At 41.7% G+C, this 19,473-nt stretch overlaps 1 protein-coding gene across 3 annotated transcripts in view; it reads right to left on the bottom strand.

Annotated features, from left to right (window-relative positions):
• Positions 1–18,808, bottom strand: part of LOC138765261 (C4b-binding protein alpha chain-like) — a 50,948-nt gene extending 32,140 nt beyond the window's left edge. For 2 of the 3 annotated variants that reach the window (XM_069942300.1, XM_069942298.1), the window contains exons 1-4: positions 18,693–18,808; positions 13,915–14,109; positions 1,686–1,782; positions 729–802 (exon numbers count right to left, since the gene is read on the bottom strand). In XM_069942300.1, coding sequence (XP_069798401.1) covers positions 729–802; positions 1,686–1,782; positions 13,915–14,109; positions 18,693–18,753 — 427 coding nt within the window. In that variant the 5' untranslated portion in view covers positions 18,754–18,808. The remainder of the gene's footprint in view (positions 1–728; positions 803–1,685; positions 1,783–13,914; positions 14,110–18,692) is intronic. The other variant, XM_069942299.1, reaches the window with a different exon arrangement.
• Between the last annotated feature and the right edge of the window lie 665 nt (positions 18,809–19,473).

Genomic DNA, 19,473 nt, shown 5'->3' with positions numbered 1-19,473 from the left:
TTATATTTAACTCCTGAGAAATTGTAAAAAATATGGCCTTAGTAATTCAGATTCCTATTTTAGATGTGGTACATGTGTTGGAACATTTTTACATGCTGTTTGGTCTTGTATGTATGTACAACCATTTTGGGAAGAAATTATGTTAATTTTGGAAAAATTGTATAAAATTAAGTTACCATTAGATCCATCCATTTTTTTACTGGGTTATGTGATTCCTTTAAAGGGATTGGAGTTGGATAAATTTCAAATGGCATTTGTATATTTAGCATTGTCCGTAGCTCGAAAATGTATAGCAAGTACTTGGAAGGATAAGACCGTGATTAGTATCATGCGACGGTAATAATGCAATGAAAGCTGATATTGTTATGGATAAAATTACTTATATTTTGCATGATAATTATTCTTTTTTGTTAATGTGGTCATAATATTTGAAATATATGCATTTAGAGGTACTTTGATTTATTTTATTCTTTTTTTAATATATTTGTTTTGGCTCTCCTTAAGAGAGTTGGCTGAAGGGGTGGGGGGTTGTTTTTTTTTATTTTTATTTTCATATATATATAAATGTTGTTGTGTTTTGTATGTATACCAATAATTTTTCAATAAATAAAGTTTGAAAAAAAAAGAAAGTCCAGTAGAATAAATCTAAAGTATAATCTTTGCATAAACCAACTTAATCATCTGGCACTAACAATTCAGTGCTTTAAGCAAAGGGAACCTGAACTTACCTTCACATGTTGGGACCTTGCCATCCCAACCATCCGCTGCACACAACCGGTATGGCCTGCCGATGATCTTATATCTATAAAAAGGGAAATAATCCAATGCTTAAAAATCGCTAACTGACAAAACATCTAAATAATTTTAGTCAGCATCTCTACATACATAAAATCGCATAAATAATGGATTTGAGGAATTCATTATAAGCATGAACAAACATGTATACAGGAGACGCAAAAGAGCCTGCAGATGCCAGTATAAGGAGTAAAAAGACAAGTAGCTGGAGAAACTGAATATTTCAAGCAGCATATCTGCAAACAAAGTGATGGTTGAGGTTTCGGTCGAGACATTGATCATCCTTCTGCCTAAGCAGCTGCTACCTGAACAGTTGAGTTCCTTCTGATCAGTGGTGGGGTAGCAGCGGCAGTGATCGGGAACAGTGTACGAATCCCGTGCTGTCTGTAAGGAGTTTGTACGTTTTCCCTGTGTCTGCGTGCATTTTCACCGGGGGCTCCGGTTTCTTCCCACCGTTTGATATGTACCGGGGGTTGTAGATTAATTGGGTGGAATTGGATGCCACTGACTCATGGGCCAAAAGGGCCAGTTATGATGCTGTATGTCTAAATTTAATTTTTTTAAACTTAAAAATGAAATATATGACTGGGGCCAGTTTCTGCAACGTACAATTCCAGGACTACAAAGTGAGGAAAGAGGTTGGAGCTTCGTGCGGAAATATCTCCAGTGAAATGCAGATTAGTGTGAGGTTGCACATTTTGGAACGAAAATATGAATATAAGGCATTGTCCAACTTCAATTAAAAGACAAATCTGGGGATGAAAATATAACAACTGTTAAAGGCAATTTTCCGTTATCATAAATTGAAAATTAGAACTTTAGCTCTCTAAATGGTCACAGTGAGAAGAAAAGCAAAGCCCCTGTATTCAATCATGCATTGATTTACTCACCCTCTGTTGCAATAAAAAGTAGCCTTGTATCCAAAGGTTACATCATCTGCCTCATAATATCCATCTTGAATGTCCCCAGGATTACCACAACTCTTTGCTGAGAGGGAAAAAATGGGGAATGATAAAGGTGACATCAAATAAGCACAGTTTTATTCCTTTTAAATGGCAAAAAAAATTTAAATATTGGTGGGCTTCTTCCGCATCCTATTCAGGGCCTCCACATCCTTCCTGAGGTTGAGACTAGAGCTTCGCACAGTGCACCAAATGAGATCTAATCAAAGTTTAGTAGAATTGCAGTATGAGTTTCCAAATTTTAGACTCAATGCCTTGACCACACACCTTTACCAACTTGTCCCCTTGCGCTGCTATTTTAAGGGAGCTCTGGACTGACACCTCAAAATCCCTGTGAACATCAATGGTAGGGACCTGCCATTAACCTCATACTGCCCTCTTGCATTTAACCTAAGCAATACAACAGCTCACCCTCATTCGGATTAAAGACCATCTGCCTTTTTTCTGCCCAAATATAAAAGTAAGGAAGTCATGTTGCAGCGATATAAAACTGGTTCAGCCACACTTGAAACACTGTGTGCAATCCTGGTTGCTCTCTATTACATGGAAGGATGTGGAAGCTTTGGAAAGGGCACAGAAGAAATTTATCAGCATGCTGCTGGATTAGAGAATATGAGCTATAAGGAGGCGCTGAACAAATTTGGGTTGTATTGTCCGAGGCTGAGAAGAGACTTGGAAAAGTTATAAAATTATTGAAAGCATTGAGAGGGAAGAAAATTAGAATCATTTTCCCAGGGTAAAAATGACAAGCACTCGAGCACATGCAAAAGGGGAAGGTTTAGCAGATACAGGTTTAAAAGGCTTTTAGATGGACACATAAACATGCAGGGAATGTAGCAGTATAGATTTTGAGCAGGCAGAAGAGATTTACCTTAATTTAGGACACACACCAATAGACAATACTAACTCAGTCGTCCAAGCATCCAGGATAATCTTACCAATCAAGTTTCAGATAAGTTATTTACAGAGCTCGTATATCTCCTTTATGCATTCAGCTCTTTGTAATATTTTGAAATTAATAAATAAAACTAATCTCCAATAGATTTAGTCACCATCAATAATAAAATTAAAGAAGTCAACTTTCTTTTGTAAAGAGCACCCATTCAAAATGAGGTAAGATTGATCTTTTTAAATTTAGAAACACAGCACGGTAACAGGCCCCTTGCAGCCACGAGCCGGTGCTGCCAAATTACACCCAATTGACCTACAACCCCCGGTACATTTTGGAGGGTGGGAGGAAATCAGAGCCCCAGGAGGAAAACCAGTGTCAGACGTGGGGAGAATGCACAAACTCCTTCCGGACAGCGCCAGATTCAAACCCCGGCCCCGATTGCTGGTGATGTAACAGCAATGCACTAACAGCTAAGCGAACTGTGGCATCCTGTAATTTGAAGGCTCAAAGTACAAATTATTCTCAAATATAGTCCTGCAATGAAAACAAATGTTGCTATTTCTTTGTATAATGCAATGACCTTCACAGCAATAAATGCTGCAGAATTAATTTATTTCAAGTGGTGAAAAAGAAAAAAACCCATTAAAGCGTTTGAAATGTGAAAAAGATCCACTCCACTGATCAAGGACACATTGTCCTGTGAGCCTAGAAACAAATCTCTGGACTTCTTTCACTAAATTTGAAAGAATTATCCCACGATTGGTTAAGCAAGTGCCAAGAATCCAAGAGACCTTCATTATCATCTATATTATACACAAAATATATTTACTCATGTTTACTCATGAAGGCACACAAAAAACATCACTAGTCCATTGCCCCTACCAAGAAGAAAAAGGAAAGCAAAAGAGAGTCCCTTCAGAGATATTAAGTGCCCATGGATCCCACCACCTCCTCTGATGCCACTGCTTTCTGCTCTCCTGTAAGCTCCATCGTCGCACGGCCTCCTGTCTGAGTTCCAGGCATCCAAGTCCTCTTCCACAAACTTTTGTTTCCAAACCAAAGGCTGTTAATGCACGAGGCATTCTGGGCGGCCTGCTGCCACTTGCATTCGCTTGATTCCAAGTCCCGATACCTGGTTCCCAAAAGCCTCCAGCTCTCCACAGGTGGCCCATGCTGAGCTCCGCCACTGGTTCACTGCTGTGGTCTCCTACCCCCACCTTTCTTCCAGGCTTCTCCTCAGTAGGCTGGTATTCTCCTTTCTTGTGGTCTGGGCTGCCAATCACAGATGTCTCCATCTTGGGCAAAGACGTCCTTAGGTTTATCAGTGTTGAAAAGCACACTAATGGCCCCATTCTACAGCTGCTTCATAGCCAGTATGAGGTAATCGGTGTAACACACGAGCAGTTAGAACCCGTGGAGGAATGCTTGATGGTGTACTACTGCTCCCTACTCCTCCTGGGTCCACACGGTGGCAACACACTTCTGCAGCAACTATGGTCACAAACTAACAACGTATTTAGAAGAGATAAACAAAATATAGATTCATCCCCTACTGGAATTAGACAGTTGAAAAGATAGTAAGTTAATGACTGATTTGAAGATTCACCAGCTCTTAAACTAAGGTCAAGAACTTAGAGCAGCGATCAACACATTGAAATTTGATATTGTTACATTCAATGAAATTTGGCTGAAAGAATAGTGCTGGACCACCGATATTCTAGGTAACAGCGGTTTCAAATGTGATACAAAGGCACGTAAAAGAGGAGGAGGGATTACAATATTGATCAAGAGGACTTTCACTTCAGTGATGAGGGAGAATGTTTTAGAAGGACCTTCTAAAGCCAAAAAATTTTTTTAAAAAGGGTTTTTCTGGGATTATTCTACAGGCCTCCCAAAAGTCAGCTGAAGACAGAGACAAATCACTGAGAAGCATCACAGGAGTAGGGTTATAGTAATAAATAATTCCAACTTTGCTGATATTCACAGAGATCACCTCAGTTTCAAAATCAAAGACAGGATGGAATTTTTGAACTGGATCTATATGCCAGAACATAGATAGTCCTGTTTGAAATGGGGCAATGCTAGACTTAATCCTGGGGACTGAAGCTGCGCAAGTTGATGAAGTGTCAGTAGGGGAGCCATTCATCAGGTGACCATAACTTGCTAAGATTCAAAGTAACTGCAAAGGATCAAGATAATCCAAAAATGGTGGATTGTCCAATATAACTGTTAATTTTTTTTTTAATTTCAACATACAGCACAGTAACAGACCACTTTGGCCCACGAGTCAGTGCTGCCCAATTTACATCCCATTAACCTACCCCCAGTACTTTTTGAATGGTGGAGGGAAACAGGAGCCCCAGAGAAAATCCACGCAGACACGGGGAGAATATGCAAACTCCTTACAGACAGCACAGGATTCGAACCCCAGTCCGGTTCCAATCACTGTCACTGTAAAGGTGTTGCACTAACCGCTATGCCAATCGCGGTGTAATAGATTCAAGATTTTAAACCAAACTGGAATAAAACATGTAATATTAAACAAAATTGCATTTAGTCTGAGACAAAGATACGCCATCAGAAGAAATTGCCCAGTGCCCCTTACAGTCAGAGGAAGGGAAGCAACAGGAAGTCCATTCAGAGTCCATGGATTCAGCTCCAGTCTCTGCAGACGCACAGATTTTTTATATATTTTTTTTATTTTTCACACTGTGAACCATATCAACCAAAATATATACAAACGTTTCTCATTAAATATACACAGTGGCATTTTTTCCCTTTTCTCCCCCTTTCCCTCCCTCCCCTCTACCCACCCCCCTCCAAAACCCATAAACATTCAACGTATACAATACAATAAACCCATTAAACAATGTCATCACACAATGAAAATAAACAAGAAAATTGTGTCGTCTTACCCACTGGGTCAAGTAGTTTTGTCTTCTTATCATTTTAGGGGGTGGAGGTCCGAGGCAAGCCTTCTCGTTATGTTCCATGTACGGTTCACAAATTTATTCAAATAATGTGACTTTATTTTTTAAATTATATGTTATTTTTTCCAATGGAATACATTTATTCATTTCCATGTACCGTTGCTGTACTCTCAGGCTCTCTTCCATTTTCCAAGTTGACATTATACATTTTTTTGCTGCAGCTAAGGGTATCATAATAAATCTTTTTTGCACTTTATCCAATTTGAGTCCAAGTTCTTTACTTCTTATATTACTTAGAAGAAAAATCTCTGGATTTTTTGGGATGTTGCTTTTTGTGATTTTATTTAATACCTGACTTAGATCTTCCCAAAACTTTTCCACTTTCTCACATGCCCAAATTGCATGTACTGTTGTTCCCGTTTCCTTCTTACAGCGAAAACATCTGTCTGATACCGTTGGGTCCCATTTTTTTAACTTTTGGGGCGTGATATATAGCCTGTGTAACCAATTATACTGAATCATGCGTAACCTCATGTTTATTATATTCTTCATAGTTCCAGAACATAACTTTTCCCATATTTCACTTTTTCATCTTTATGTTTAAATCCTTTTCCCACTTTTGTTTGGGTTTATAGCTTATTTCCTAATTTTCCTTCTCTTGCAGCTTAATGTATATGTTCGTTATAAATCTTTTAATTATCATTGTGTCTGTAATCACATATTCAAAGCTGCTTCCTTCTGGTAACCTCAGTCTGTTTCCCAATTTATCCTTTAAATAAGCTTTCAGTTGATGATAATGCAAACATTGTACCATGAGTTATTCCATATTTGTACTTCAACTGTTCAAATGTTAATAAATTATTTCCCAAAAAAATAAATTTTCTATTCTTTTGATTCCTTTTCTCTCCCATTCTCTAAAGGAAAGGTTGTCTGTTGTAAAAGGGATTCGTGGGTTTTGTGTCAATAACAATTTTGGTATTTGGTAATTCGTTATTTTCCTTTCTAAGTGGATCTTCTTCCATATACTAAGTAAATGATGTAATACTGGTGAGTTTTTATATTGCACCAGCTTTTCATTCCACTTATAAAGTATATGTTCTGGTACCTTCTTGCCTATTTTATCTAGTTCTATCTTAGTCCAGTCTGGTTTTTCCCTTGTCTGGAAAAAATCTGATAAATACCTTAATTGTGCTGCTCTATAATAATTTTTAAAGTTTGGTAACTGCAAACTACCTTGGTTATACCTCTCTGTTAATTTATCTAATGTTATCCTCGGTTTCCCTCCTTTCCACAATAATTTCCTTATTTTTCTCTTTAGTTCATTAAACAATTTCTCTGTTAAGGGTATTGATAACGATTGAAATAAGTATTGTATCCTTGGGAAGACATTCATTACCCTCCCTATCAACGTTAGCGGTAATTCTTTCTAATGTTCTAAGTCTTCCTGCAATTTCTTTATTAGTGGGTGATAATTTAGTTTGTACAGGTGGCTTAAGTTATTATCTAACCTAAAACATAGGTATCGGATTGCTTGTGTTTGCCATTTAAATGGTGATTCTTTTTAAAATTCTGTATAATCTGCGTTACTCATTGGCATCAGTTCATTTTTATTTGCGTTGATCTTGTACCCCGATATTTCTCCATACTCCTTCAATTTCTTATGTAATTCTTTTATTGATATTTCTGGTACTGTTAAGTATACTATGATGTCATCTGCAAATAAACTGATTTTATACTCTTTCTCATTTATTTTTATTTTCTGTTCTTATCAGTTCTGCCAATGGTTCTATTGCTAAAGCGAACAATGAGGGGAATAATGGACATCCCTGTCTAGTTGACCGACCTAATTTAAATTGGTTCGATACATATCCATTTACTGTTACCTTCGCCAATGGTCCATTATATAATGCTTTAATCCAATTAATATATTTTTCTGGTAGATTGAACCTCTGTAATACTTTAAATAAATAATTCCATTCTACTCTGTCAAAGGCTTTTTCTGTGTCTAAAGCAACAGCCACTGTTGGCTTCTTATTTCCTTGAACTGCATGACTTAGATTAATAAGTTTACAGACATTATCCGCTGTTCATCTTTTCTTAATAAATCCAGTTTGATCTTGTTTTACTATTTTTGGTACACAATCGGCCAATCTGTTTGGTAATAATTTCGCTATTATCTTATAATCTGAGTTAAGTAGAGATATTGGTCTATATGATGCTAGTGTTAATGGATCCTTCCCCGTCTTTGGTATTACTGTAATTATCACTGTCTTACATGAATCCGGCAAGTTTTGTGTTTCTTCTATCTGGTTCATTACTTCCAGGAGAGGAGGAATTAATAACTCTTTAAATGTTTTATAGAATTCTATTGGGAATCCATCCTCTCCTGGTGTTTTATTGTTCAGCAGCTTTTTTTAATATATCCTGTACTTCCTCTATTTCAAATGGTTTTATCGGTTTGTTTTGTTCCTCTTCTTGCAATTTTGGCAGTTAAATTTTAGCTAAAAATTCCTCTATTTTATCATCTTTCCCCTCGTTCTCAGTTTGGTGTAATTGTTCATAAAATTCCTTAAAATTTTCATTAATCTCTGATGGATTATATGTAATTTGTTTGTCCTTTTTCCTTGATGCCAATACAGTTCTTTTAGCTTGTTCTGTTTTAAGTTGCCAGGCTTATGTGTTTTTTCTCCCAGTTCGTAATACTTTTGCTTTATTTTCATTATGTTCTTCTCTACCTTCTACATTTGTAATGTTTCGTATTTTAATTTTTTGTACGCCAATTCTCTTTTTGTTATATTATCCCTTTTTACTAGTTCCTTTTCTGTACTTACTATCTCCCTTTCCAACTGCTCTGTTTCTCATATCTTGTATCTTAGTCACATAACTTATTATCTGCCCTCTAATGAAGGCTTTCATTGCATCCTATAATATAAATTTGTCTTTCACTGATTCCGTTTTTATTTCAAAATATGTTTTAATTTGCATTCAATAAACTCCCTAAATTCCTGCCTTTAAGTAGCATGGAGTTTAACCTCCATCTATATGTTCTTGGTGGGATGTCCTCCAGTTCTATTGCTAATAACAGGAGTGGATGATCAGATAGTAATCTAGCTTTAAATTCAGTTTTCCTAATTCTCCCTTGAATATGGGCCGACAACAAAAACATATCAATTCTTGAGTATGTCTTATGCCTACTTGAATAATATGAGTATTCCTTCTCTCTTTGGTGCTGCCTCCTCCATATATCCATAAGTTTCATTTCCTGCATTGATTTAACTATAAATTTGGCCACTTTATTCTTCTTACTAGTCTTTTGTCCAGTTTTATCCAACATTCGATCCAAATTAAGGTTAAAATCCCCTCCTATTAATATATTTCCTTGTGTATCTACAATCTTCAAAAAAATATCTTGCATAAACTTTTGATCCTCCTCATTAGGTGCATATATTGAGCAAATTTCAAAATTCTGAATATATCTGACACTTTATCATTACATACCTCCCTGCTGGATCTAATATTTCCTCCTCTATTTTGATTGGTACATTTTTAATTAATATAGCTACACCTCTAGCTTTTGAATTATAGGATGCTGCCGCTACGTTTGCTACCCAGTCTCTCTTTAATTTATTATGTTCCACTTCAGTTAGGTGCGTTTCCTGCACAATTGCTATATCTATTTTTTTTCAGTAAATTTAATAGACTCTTCCTTTTAATTTGGTTCTGTATTCCATTAATATTTGTAGTCATATAGTTCAACGTGGCCATCTCTCCATCTGTCCTGCAGGCGTTCGGCAAATTCTCGTGCTTCCTCAGGATCTGAGAACAGTCTGTTTTGCTCTTCGGGGATAAATATTTTAAGCACAGCTGGATTTCTTAACATGAATTTATAACTTTTTTTTCCATAGGATCGATTTTGCTGTATTAAACTCCTTCCTCTCTTTAAGAGTTCAAAACTTATGTCTGGGTAAAAAATATTTTTTGACCCTTGTATTTCAATGGTTTGTTGTCTTCTCTAATTTTATTCCTTGCTCGTTCCAGTATATTTTCTCTTGTTGTATATCTCAAAAATTTTATTAAAGTGGATCTTGGTTTTTGATGTGTCTGTGATTTCGGAGCTCGTGCTCTGTGAGCCCTTTCTATTTCCATTCCTTCCTGCATTTCTGTCATTTCCAGGACCTTCGGGATCCATTCTTTTATAAATTCCTTCATATTTGTGCCTTCTTCGTCTTCCTTTAGGCCCATTATTTTTATGTTGTTTCGCCTACTATAATTTTCCAACATATCAATTTTCTGAGCGAACAACTCTTGTGCCTCTTTAATTTTTTTTGTCACTTTCTTCAAATTTTCCTCTTAAGTCGTTTACTTCCATTTCTACAGCCTTCTTAGGCGCTATTTTCTTTCTCTTCTCTGCAACTTTATCTTTTATTTCTTATATTTTGTATTTATTGAACTTTGTCTTTTCTTAACTTTTTTTCAAATTTTCTGGAGAGGGCTAGTTTTACCCTACTAGCCACTCCTCCATCTCGTGACTCCTCCTGCAGCCTCACAGACTTGTTATTCAATTCATCAGGCAACTCCAGATCCAAACCTCTGACACGATCAAGAAGCCTTCAGATCCTAAACCGACTTGGGAGCCCCTCCTACCCTCAGCACCCATTCTCATTCCAGTTCCAATACCTGGTACCCCTTCAGCCAGTCTTAAGCAGTCTCCAGCAGTCCAGTGTGAGTCCTTTGACTGCAAGCCACCAGCAGCCTGCAGCCTGAGTGCACTCCTTGCCTTGAGTCGCCAACAGCCCCACCACCTGTGCATTCTTTAGCCGCAGAGACCCTCATTGGTCCACCACCGTGGTCACTATACCATAGGGTCATATCCTCTGCTTCTCCTTCTCAATGGAGGGTGTTCTCCCAATTTTTGGTGTCCTGTGCCAGTCCTCTACTTCCCCAGAGTCTGTAATCCCTCAAGGCCACAGATGTCAACATCTTGAACCCACGGTCGCAGGATTTTAAAATAAAACACTATTGGCTCTTTTAACAGGCCGTTGAAAGTCTATATGAAGCCATTGTTAGTAGGACTGGGTGGATGGACTCTATGGGGAGCTCTGTGTCTCTGCTCCCCGCTCTTCTGGGTCCACACCAACGGCTGCGCCTGCTGTTACAGCAGCTCTGGCAGCGCCACCATTTTTGTTTACGGGACCTGGCAAAAATAGATGAGAGCAACGACTTGCATATAAATTAACAAAAGTGAAATTATGAGAGTTAATGGACAATGTGTTCCCATAAGGGAAAAGATAAGGATGTCCAATCCAGGGAATATTGGTTGGATTTTAAAAAAAAAACAACTGAGAAGATAGAGCGCTGATAACAGGGAGGTCCTTCAGGACTATCAATAAATATCATCACCAGTTAGGATTAAATCCTAAAGTATCAGAAACAAAACTGGAATAAGCCATTCATAACCACAATGGTGGCTACAATGCAGGTCAGAGTCTGGAAAGACTGCCATATATTCATCTCCTAAGTAACCAAAGCCTGCCCATATTTATAAAGCTCAGGTGTGTTGGAATACTCCCGCTTGCCTGGATGAATGGAGCTTCAACAACATCTGTACAAAGTGAAGGGAGGAAAGTTTAGGGGAGACATTAGGGGTACGTTTTTTACACAGAAGTTGTGGGTGCCTCGAATGCCTTGCCAAGGATGGTGGTGGAGGCTAAAATATTAAGAGATTCTTAGACAGGTACATGGATGGATCTACTGTTGGCAAATGGGATGGGTCAAGTGACGGAGGTTAGTGTTGGAGAGCACTTCGGGTCCAGTGATCATAATGCCATCAACTTCAATGTCATTATGGAAAGAGAGAAATCAGGGCCAAGGATTGAGGTTTTTGATTGGGGAAAAGCTAGATTTGAGGAGATGCGAAAGGACTTGCAGGGTGTGCATTGGGACAATTTGTTTTATGGGCAGGATGTAGTAGAGAGATGGAAGTCTTTTAAAGATCAGATTTTGAGAGTGCAAAAGCTTTATGTTCCTGTTAGGTTAAAAGGAGGGGCAAAAGGTTTGAGAGAGCCGTGGTTTTCAAGGAATATTGGAAACTTGGTTCGAAGAAAAAGGGAGGCGTACATTAGATATAAGAAGCATGGAGTTAAGGAGATGTTTGAAAGATACATTGAATGTAAGAGGAATCTTAAGAGAGGAATTAGGAAAGCTAAAAGAAGGTACGAGAAAACTATGGCAAGCAGGGTGAAAACTAATCCAAAAGAGTTCTACAAATATGTTAATGGTAAGAGGAAAGCTAGAGACAAAATTGGTCCCTTAGAAAATCAGAGTGGAAAACTGTGTGTGGAGCCTAGAGAAATGGGGGAGATATTGAACAGTTTCTTTTCTTCGGTATTCACAAAGGAGAAGGATATTGGGAGATGTGGGATAAAAAAAGCAAATTGGGTAAATATGGGGAATATAGAGATTACAAAAGGTGTAGTTTTAAGGCTTTTGAAGAATATAAAGGTGGATAAGTCTCCGGGACCAGACGGGATCTTCCCCAGGACATTGAGAGAAGTGAAGGAGGAAATAGCAGAGGCTCTGGCGGTAATTTTCCAAATGTCGTTAGATATGGGGATAGTGCCGGAGGATTGGCGCATTGCGCATGTGGTTCCGTTATTTAAAAAGGGTTCAAGGAGGAAGCCTGGCAACTATCGGCCTGTAAGTTTGACGTCTGTGGTAGGTAAATTAATGGAGAAAATTCTTAGAGATAGTACTTATAAACATCTGGATAGACAGGGTCTGATCAGGAGCACTCAACATGGATTTGTGGGAGGAAGGTCATGTTTGACCAATCTGATTGAATTTTTTGAAGAGGTGACTAGGAATGTGGATGAGGGTAGCGCAGTGGATGTTGTCTATATGGTCTTCAGTAAGGCCTTCGATAAGGTACCACATGGAAGGTTAGTTAGGAAGGTGCAGTCTTTAGGTATAAATTTTAAGATAGTCAAATGGATTGAACATTGGCTGAAAGGGAGAGGCCAGAGAGTGGTAGTGGATAATTGTCTGTCAGGTTGGAGGCCGGTGACCAGTGGTGTGCCTCAAGGATCTGTATTGGGCCCATTGTTGTTCGTTATATACATTAATGATCTAGATGATGGGGTGGTGAATTGGATTAGTAAATATGCAGACGATACTAAGATAGGTGGAATAGTGGATAATGAAGAAGGTTTTCAAGGATTGCAGAGGGATTTGGACTGCTTAGAAAAGTGGGCTGAAAAATGGCAGATGGAATTTAATGCTGATAAGTGTGAGGTGCTTCATTTTGGTAAGAAGAATCAGAATAGGACATATGTGGTAAATGGGAGAGCATTGAGGAATACAGAAGAGCAGAAAGATTTAGGAGTGACGGTACATCGTTCCCTGAAGGTAGAAACTCACGTGAATAGGGTGGTGAAGAAGGCTTTTAGTATGCTGGCCTTTATCAATCATTGCATGGAATATAGGAGTTGGGAGGTGATGTTGAGATTGTATAAGACGTTGGTGCGGCCTCATTTGGAGTTCTGTGTGCAGTTCTGGTCGCCTAATTATAGGAAGGATATAAACAGAGTGGAGAGAGTGCAGAGAAGGTTTACCAGAATGTTGCCTGGGTTTAAGCATCTGGAGTATGGGGAGAGATTGGACAGATTGGGTCTTTATTCTTTGGAGCGTAGAAGGTTGAGAGGGGATTTGATAGAAGTATTTAAGATTATGAAAGGGATAGACAGAGTGGATGTGGATAGACTATTTCCGTTAAGAGGAGGAAAGATTAAAACAAGAGGACATGAGTTAAGAATTAAGGGGCAGAGGTTTAGAGGTAACATGAGGGGGAACTTCTTGACTCAGAGAGTGGTAGCTGTGTGGAATCATCTTCCGGGAGAAATAGTGGCGGCGGAGTCAATTGTATTATTTAAGAAAAGGTTGGACAGGTATATGGATGAGAAGAAGATGGAGGGTGATGGGCATTGTGCAGGGAGGTAGGACTAGAGAGGGGTGTTTGGTTCGGGGCGGACTAGAAGGGCCTAATGGCCTGTTTCCGTGCTGTAATTGTTATGTTATGTTATGTTATGTTAAAAATAGAGGGTTACGGGGAAGGGAGGGCTCAGTATTTTTTTTAAGGAATGTATGGTTCAGCACAACATCGAGAGCCAAAAGGCCTGTATTCTGCTGTAATGTTCTATGTTCTAACATTCAAGAAGCTTGACACCATACAGGATATTCAAAATGGCATGCAAGAACAATTATCTAGCCAGACAGCCAGATGATAACCAAGTTTCATGGCTTGTGACAGAATGGAAGAGAATAAAATAACAGCCCTTACGTAAGCAAGTTGCCTGTAAAGTTGACCAAGTTGAATCAGCTCTGCAGGTAATAAATGATGAACTTCCTTCCTTGAAGTGGTATCCTGGATAACATGTATAACCCACTCTCGTATTTGGAGGAAATGTGGACACAGAAATGAATGCATCCTTTAAGGAACCATTTTTCAAGTTTGGAGGGCGGCCACAGTTACCTGCTTGTAAAGAAAAACATCAGTTTAAATATGCAATTACAGTCTCTCTTCAAGTTGCATTTAGAGATGAACCGTTCGTGCTCAGATCTCCCTGAACGTAAACTGGATTTCTTCAAGAGTAGCGTGGGCTGCCTCAACTTCTACTGTGTTGAAATGCTTTGAGAGGCTGGTCATGGCCAGAACAGGGTCGGTGCCAAGGGGGGGAGCATCCGTGGGCATTGCCCCCCGCAAACAAATGCTGTGCCCCCATACGGTCACGGCCATCCCTGGCTGTCTCCACCCCCACTCCCTCCCGCGTCAGTGGCATCTAGGTTGACACACGCTAGCGACTCTCCACCTTCCCCCTGCCGTGTCACTAGCATGCATCATGCATCAGTAGGTTGGTCCCTGCCAGCACCACCTCCTGCTGAACAAGCCTCCCTCTAACTCGCTAATGCCTCCCTCTAACATACACTCTGGTGCCGACCCTGGGTCATAATTAACATGAACCTAAGGAAAGATCTGGACCCACGACAATTCGCCTATCGTCACAATCGCTCCACATCAGATGCAATATCGCTGGCTTTACACTCAGCTCTGGATCACCTCAAAACAGCAATTCACACATACAGCTGTTCTTTACAGACTACAGCTCAGCCTTCAATACCATTATTCCCTCAGTTCTGGTCAAGAACTTACAAAAGCTAGGCCTCTGTACCCCACTTTGCAACTGGATTCTTGACTTTCTCATTGGAAGATCACAGACAATACGAATTGGTAAAAACATCTCCCCTTCACTGCTTATCAGCCCAGGCTCACCCCAAGGATGCATATTTAGTCCACTGCTCTACTCATTATACACCCATGATTGTGTGGCCAGGCACAACTCCAATACATCTACAAGTTTGCCACAGTTGTCGGCAGAGTAAAAAATGCCTATAAGGAAACGTACAGGACGGAGATAGATCAGCTCGATAACAAACTTTCACTCAACTTTAGCAAAACTAGGGAGATGATTGTGGACTTCAGGAGGAGGTCAGGGGAACATGGCCCAGTCTTCATTGAGGACTCAGTAGTGGAGAAGGTCAAGAATTTTAAATTCCTGGGTTTCAACATCTGTGAGGATCTGCCCTGGAGCCTCCATGTCAATACAATCATGAAGAAGGCTCACTAGCGACTATACTCTGTGAGGTATCTGAGGAGATTCAGTATGCCACCAAAGACTCTTGTAAACTTCAACAGGTCTACTGTGGAGAGCATCCTGTCTGGTTGCATCACTGCCTGGTACAGAGGCGCCAACTCTCAGGACAAGAATAAACTCCAGAGGGTGACATCACAGGCACCACTACATGAGGCGTTGACTTAAGAAAGCTGCTTCTATCCTCAAGGACCCCTACCACCCAGGCCATGTCCTCTTCACTCTGCTACCATCAGGGAAAAGGTCCAGGAGCCTGAAGACGAGCCCTCAGGAGCACAAGGACAGCTTCTTCCCCACTGCCATCAGATTCCTGAATGATCAATGAACCACAGACATGGCCTCACTTTTCGTGCTCAATTATTGTTATTGTTTTTTAAATAAATGTCGTAAGATGGTTATAATACGAATGTTGGCAACATGATGCTGTCAGAAAACAATGAATTTCATGACTTGTTCATGACAATAAATCCTGATTCTGATGTTTTCACAATTTATTCAAAGGCGCTTTTTTTAATATGACATTGTCTAATAGGATCCCTTTGGCTTAATTGTTTTAATTTTAATTGCATCATAATGAAAAAATTGAGAGATAACTGGTGACAAACAGAATGTCAAAGAACATGATTTGTCCATTATTTTAAGTGGCCCACGATCCAAATTTATCCTGCCTGCAACCCAATGCAGAAGTACCTGTGCACCCAGCCCGCTGATATAAGTACAGTCATGCACTCCATAACATCTGATCACATATATGTCTGTGGTCCCATGTTATAATGAAGTGCAGAAATCCCAGTTGGTGAACTGGACATTATGGACGTAACCGGATGTAGTGAATGCAAGTTTCCTGCACACAACACGTGGCTCTCATGTCACTTGTATACAAAGTGATTGCGCTGCCAGGCGTATAATGGTACAGTGCATTATATAACCTATATAATCGACATACGTCCTCAGAGTAAAAATAAATGCCTATGCTACTGGCTTGTGTATGTTCTGTACTGTACTTTCTATCATTAGATTAATGTGAACTTTCCCTACTTACAAATAAAACAATTACTGCAGATAATGGGTCTGACTTCTACCAAAAATACTTTCTTCCATATGGAAATTATAAAACTTGGTGGAGTTCACTGCAAAAAAGATGGTATCACTGTTTGGCTGTGTATACACGTGTGAGCAACTGTTCTCAAAAATGAAGTACACCAAGAACCACTTGAGAAAAGGAAAACAAACAGAAGGGTCATGGAACATATGGCTATTAAGGAGGAGGAGGTGTGAAGGAGACTAGTGTAGAAATTGCAGGATCCTGGATGATATATTCAAAATGTCCTTAGCCACAGGTGAGTAGCTCAAGTTGTCCAGTTGTTTAAAATGGCTCCAAAAGTAAACCAGTTAATTATAGACTGACGTCAGTCGTAGGTAAATTATTGAGAGATGTCCTAAGAGATTGGTATAGAAGTATTTGGATAGGCAGGGACTGATAAGGGATAGTCAACTTGGTGTGTGGTAGGTCACGTTTAACCAATCTTATAGTTTTTCAAGAGGTTACCAGGAAAGTTGATGAAGGAAAGGCTGTGGATGTTGTCTATGTGGACTTTAGAAAGGCCTTTGACAAGGTCCCGCATGGGATGCGAATCAGATACAGGCAGGGTGGGAACATTAGGGAACATGGGGGTGAGGAGGGGTGAGGAGGGGTGGTTCTTTGCTGTTTGCTGTCGTCAAATCAGGCACAGCTTTGCCATCTGTGGTTTTGTAGCAGGTTGCAGCATGAGTACAAGACTATATTATCATTTATACAAGTTCAATGTACAGATGCACCAACATTTTTACTTGCTGCATTCACAGACACTACAGCTGGATAGATACATGGATGGGAAAGGGGAAGAACACCCCAGCCCCCCCCCCCCCCCCCCCCGGCCCCCAGTTGAGAAGGAAAGCAGAGGTGACAACACAACGGAAAGTGACCATGGTGGTGGCTCAGTGGCTAAGGGACCAACACAGGCTACGGGCTGCTGGAGACGAGGTATTGGAACAGGAGTTCGAGAGGGCAGTGAGGGCAAGAAGGGTTCCCAAAGGGCCTTGGGTGCTGAAGGCTTCCTGATCGAGTTGAAGGTGATGTTGCCAATCTCCAATGATGAGGAAGTTAATGAAAAAGCTGCAGAGATATGAACAGAGTCCCAGATACCAGAGTTTGATTATTAGCTTTGCTGGTTTCAAGGTGTGAACTGCAAGCTGTGATCAAAGAACAAGAGCCTGAAATAAGTATCCTTGTGGTAATCTAAAGCAGAGTTAAAGGCGAGTGAGATGGCATCTGATTTTGACCTGCTGTGGCAAGAGGCAGAGTGAAGGAATTGAGACAGGAGCTTATTTGCTTCGTAACCCACTCTTAAAGCACTTTATCAGGGTAGGTCTATTTCGCTTAGATTGGATAAGGTTAAAATGAGATTTGATGGAGATATAAAAATTATAAATAGGGTAGATTGCAGAATATTTCTCTTCATATGAGTGATGAGTAAAACGAGGGACATAGATTTAGGGGAAGGAGCAAGAGATAGACTGCGGTGGAAACGGAGTCCCTGGCAGAGTTTAAGAAGTCTGAACTCGAATTGCCCAGGCATCGATGACTAGAATTTTAGCCTCTCTTCTCATCACAGAGCCAAAATCAGGTCAGATGCACACACATCACATACCACACTGAAATTCTTTTTTCCTTTGGCCGAAGCAGAATTACCACTGGTGCAAAAAAAACTGAACTTAATGTACACAAGTAAACAGGTAAAGAATGATAAACAAACGGACTGCACAATACAAAGATCATTTTAAAAATCAATAAAAGAAGAAAAGTAAGAAGCTGTAAAAAAGACCGGCCGGGCTCCTCCAGCATTTTTCTGTGTTTTCACGACAATCACAGAATCTGGAGACTTTTGTGCTTCACGTAAAAGTCGATGGACCAGGTTCTATCAGATGGGATAACCAGGGCCTCAGTAAGTGGGGGAACAATCTGTGGAGGGAATTCAGCACCCACACTATACCAAACCCCACCTCACCCCCAATGCCCCACCCCCTAACCCACTCCCTCCCCAGCACCCACCCACCCCCTCCCTCACCCCCACCCCCACACCTACACCCACACCCACTCACCCTCACACACCCACCCACCCCCTCCATCACCGTCACCCCCAGCACCCACCCACCCCCTCCCTCACTCACACCCCCCACATCTACACCCACACCCACTCACCCCCACACACCCACCCACCCCCTCCATCACCGTCACCCCCACACCTACACCCACACCCACTCACCCTCACCCCCTCCGCCCCCACCATCACCCCCTCCGCCCCCACCATCACCCCCTCCCACCCACCCCCCCACCCACCCACCCCCTCCCCCCCCCCCCCGGCCTCACCCGCCGTCCGAGCCGCCGCCAGCATGAGGCCGAACAGCAGCGCGTGGCCAGTCCCGACCATGGCCGCAGCAGCGCCTGGGGACGCGCGTCCCCGCCCACGGTCCCGCCTCGTCACGCGCGTCCACGCCAACGGTCCCGCCACGTCACGCGCGTCCCCGCCCACTTTCCTCACCCACGATCCCGCCACAGCACACGTGTCCATGCCCACGGTCCCGCCACAGCACGCGCGTCCACGCCAACGGTCCCGCCACGTCACGCGCGTCCCCGCCCACTTTCCTCACCCATGATCCCGCCACAGCACACGCGTCCCCACCCATGGTCCCGCCACAGCACACGTGTCCATGCCCACGGTCCCGCCACAGCACGCGCGTCCACGCCAACGGTCCCGCCACGTCACGCGCGTCCCCGCCCACTTTCCTCACCCATGATCCCGCCACAGCACACGCGTCCCCACCCATGGTCCCGCCACAGCACACGTGTCCATGCCCACGGTCCCGCCACAGCACGCGCGTCCACGCCCACGGTCCCGCCACGTCACGCGCGTCCCCGCCCACTTTCCTCACCCATGATCCCGCCACAGCACACGCGTCCCCACCCATGGTCCCGCCACAGCACACGTGTCCATGCCCACGGTCCCGCCACAGCACGCGCGTCCACGCCAACGGTCCCGCCACGTCACGCGCGTCCCCGCCCACTTTCCTCACCCATGATCCCGCCACAGCACACGCGTCCCCACCCATGGTCCCACCACAGCACACGTGTCCATGCCCACGGTCCCGCC

The sequence above is a fragment of the Narcine bancroftii genome, chromosome 5, assembly GCF_036971445.1.
Source record: "Narcine bancroftii isolate sNarBan1 chromosome 5, sNarBan1.hap1, whole genome shotgun sequence".
In the NCBI taxonomy this organism is placed as follows: domain Eukaryota; kingdom Metazoa; phylum Chordata; class Chondrichthyes; order Torpediniformes; family Narcinidae; genus Narcine; species Narcine bancroftii.
This window is presented reverse-complemented; position numbering and strand designations above follow the sequence as displayed.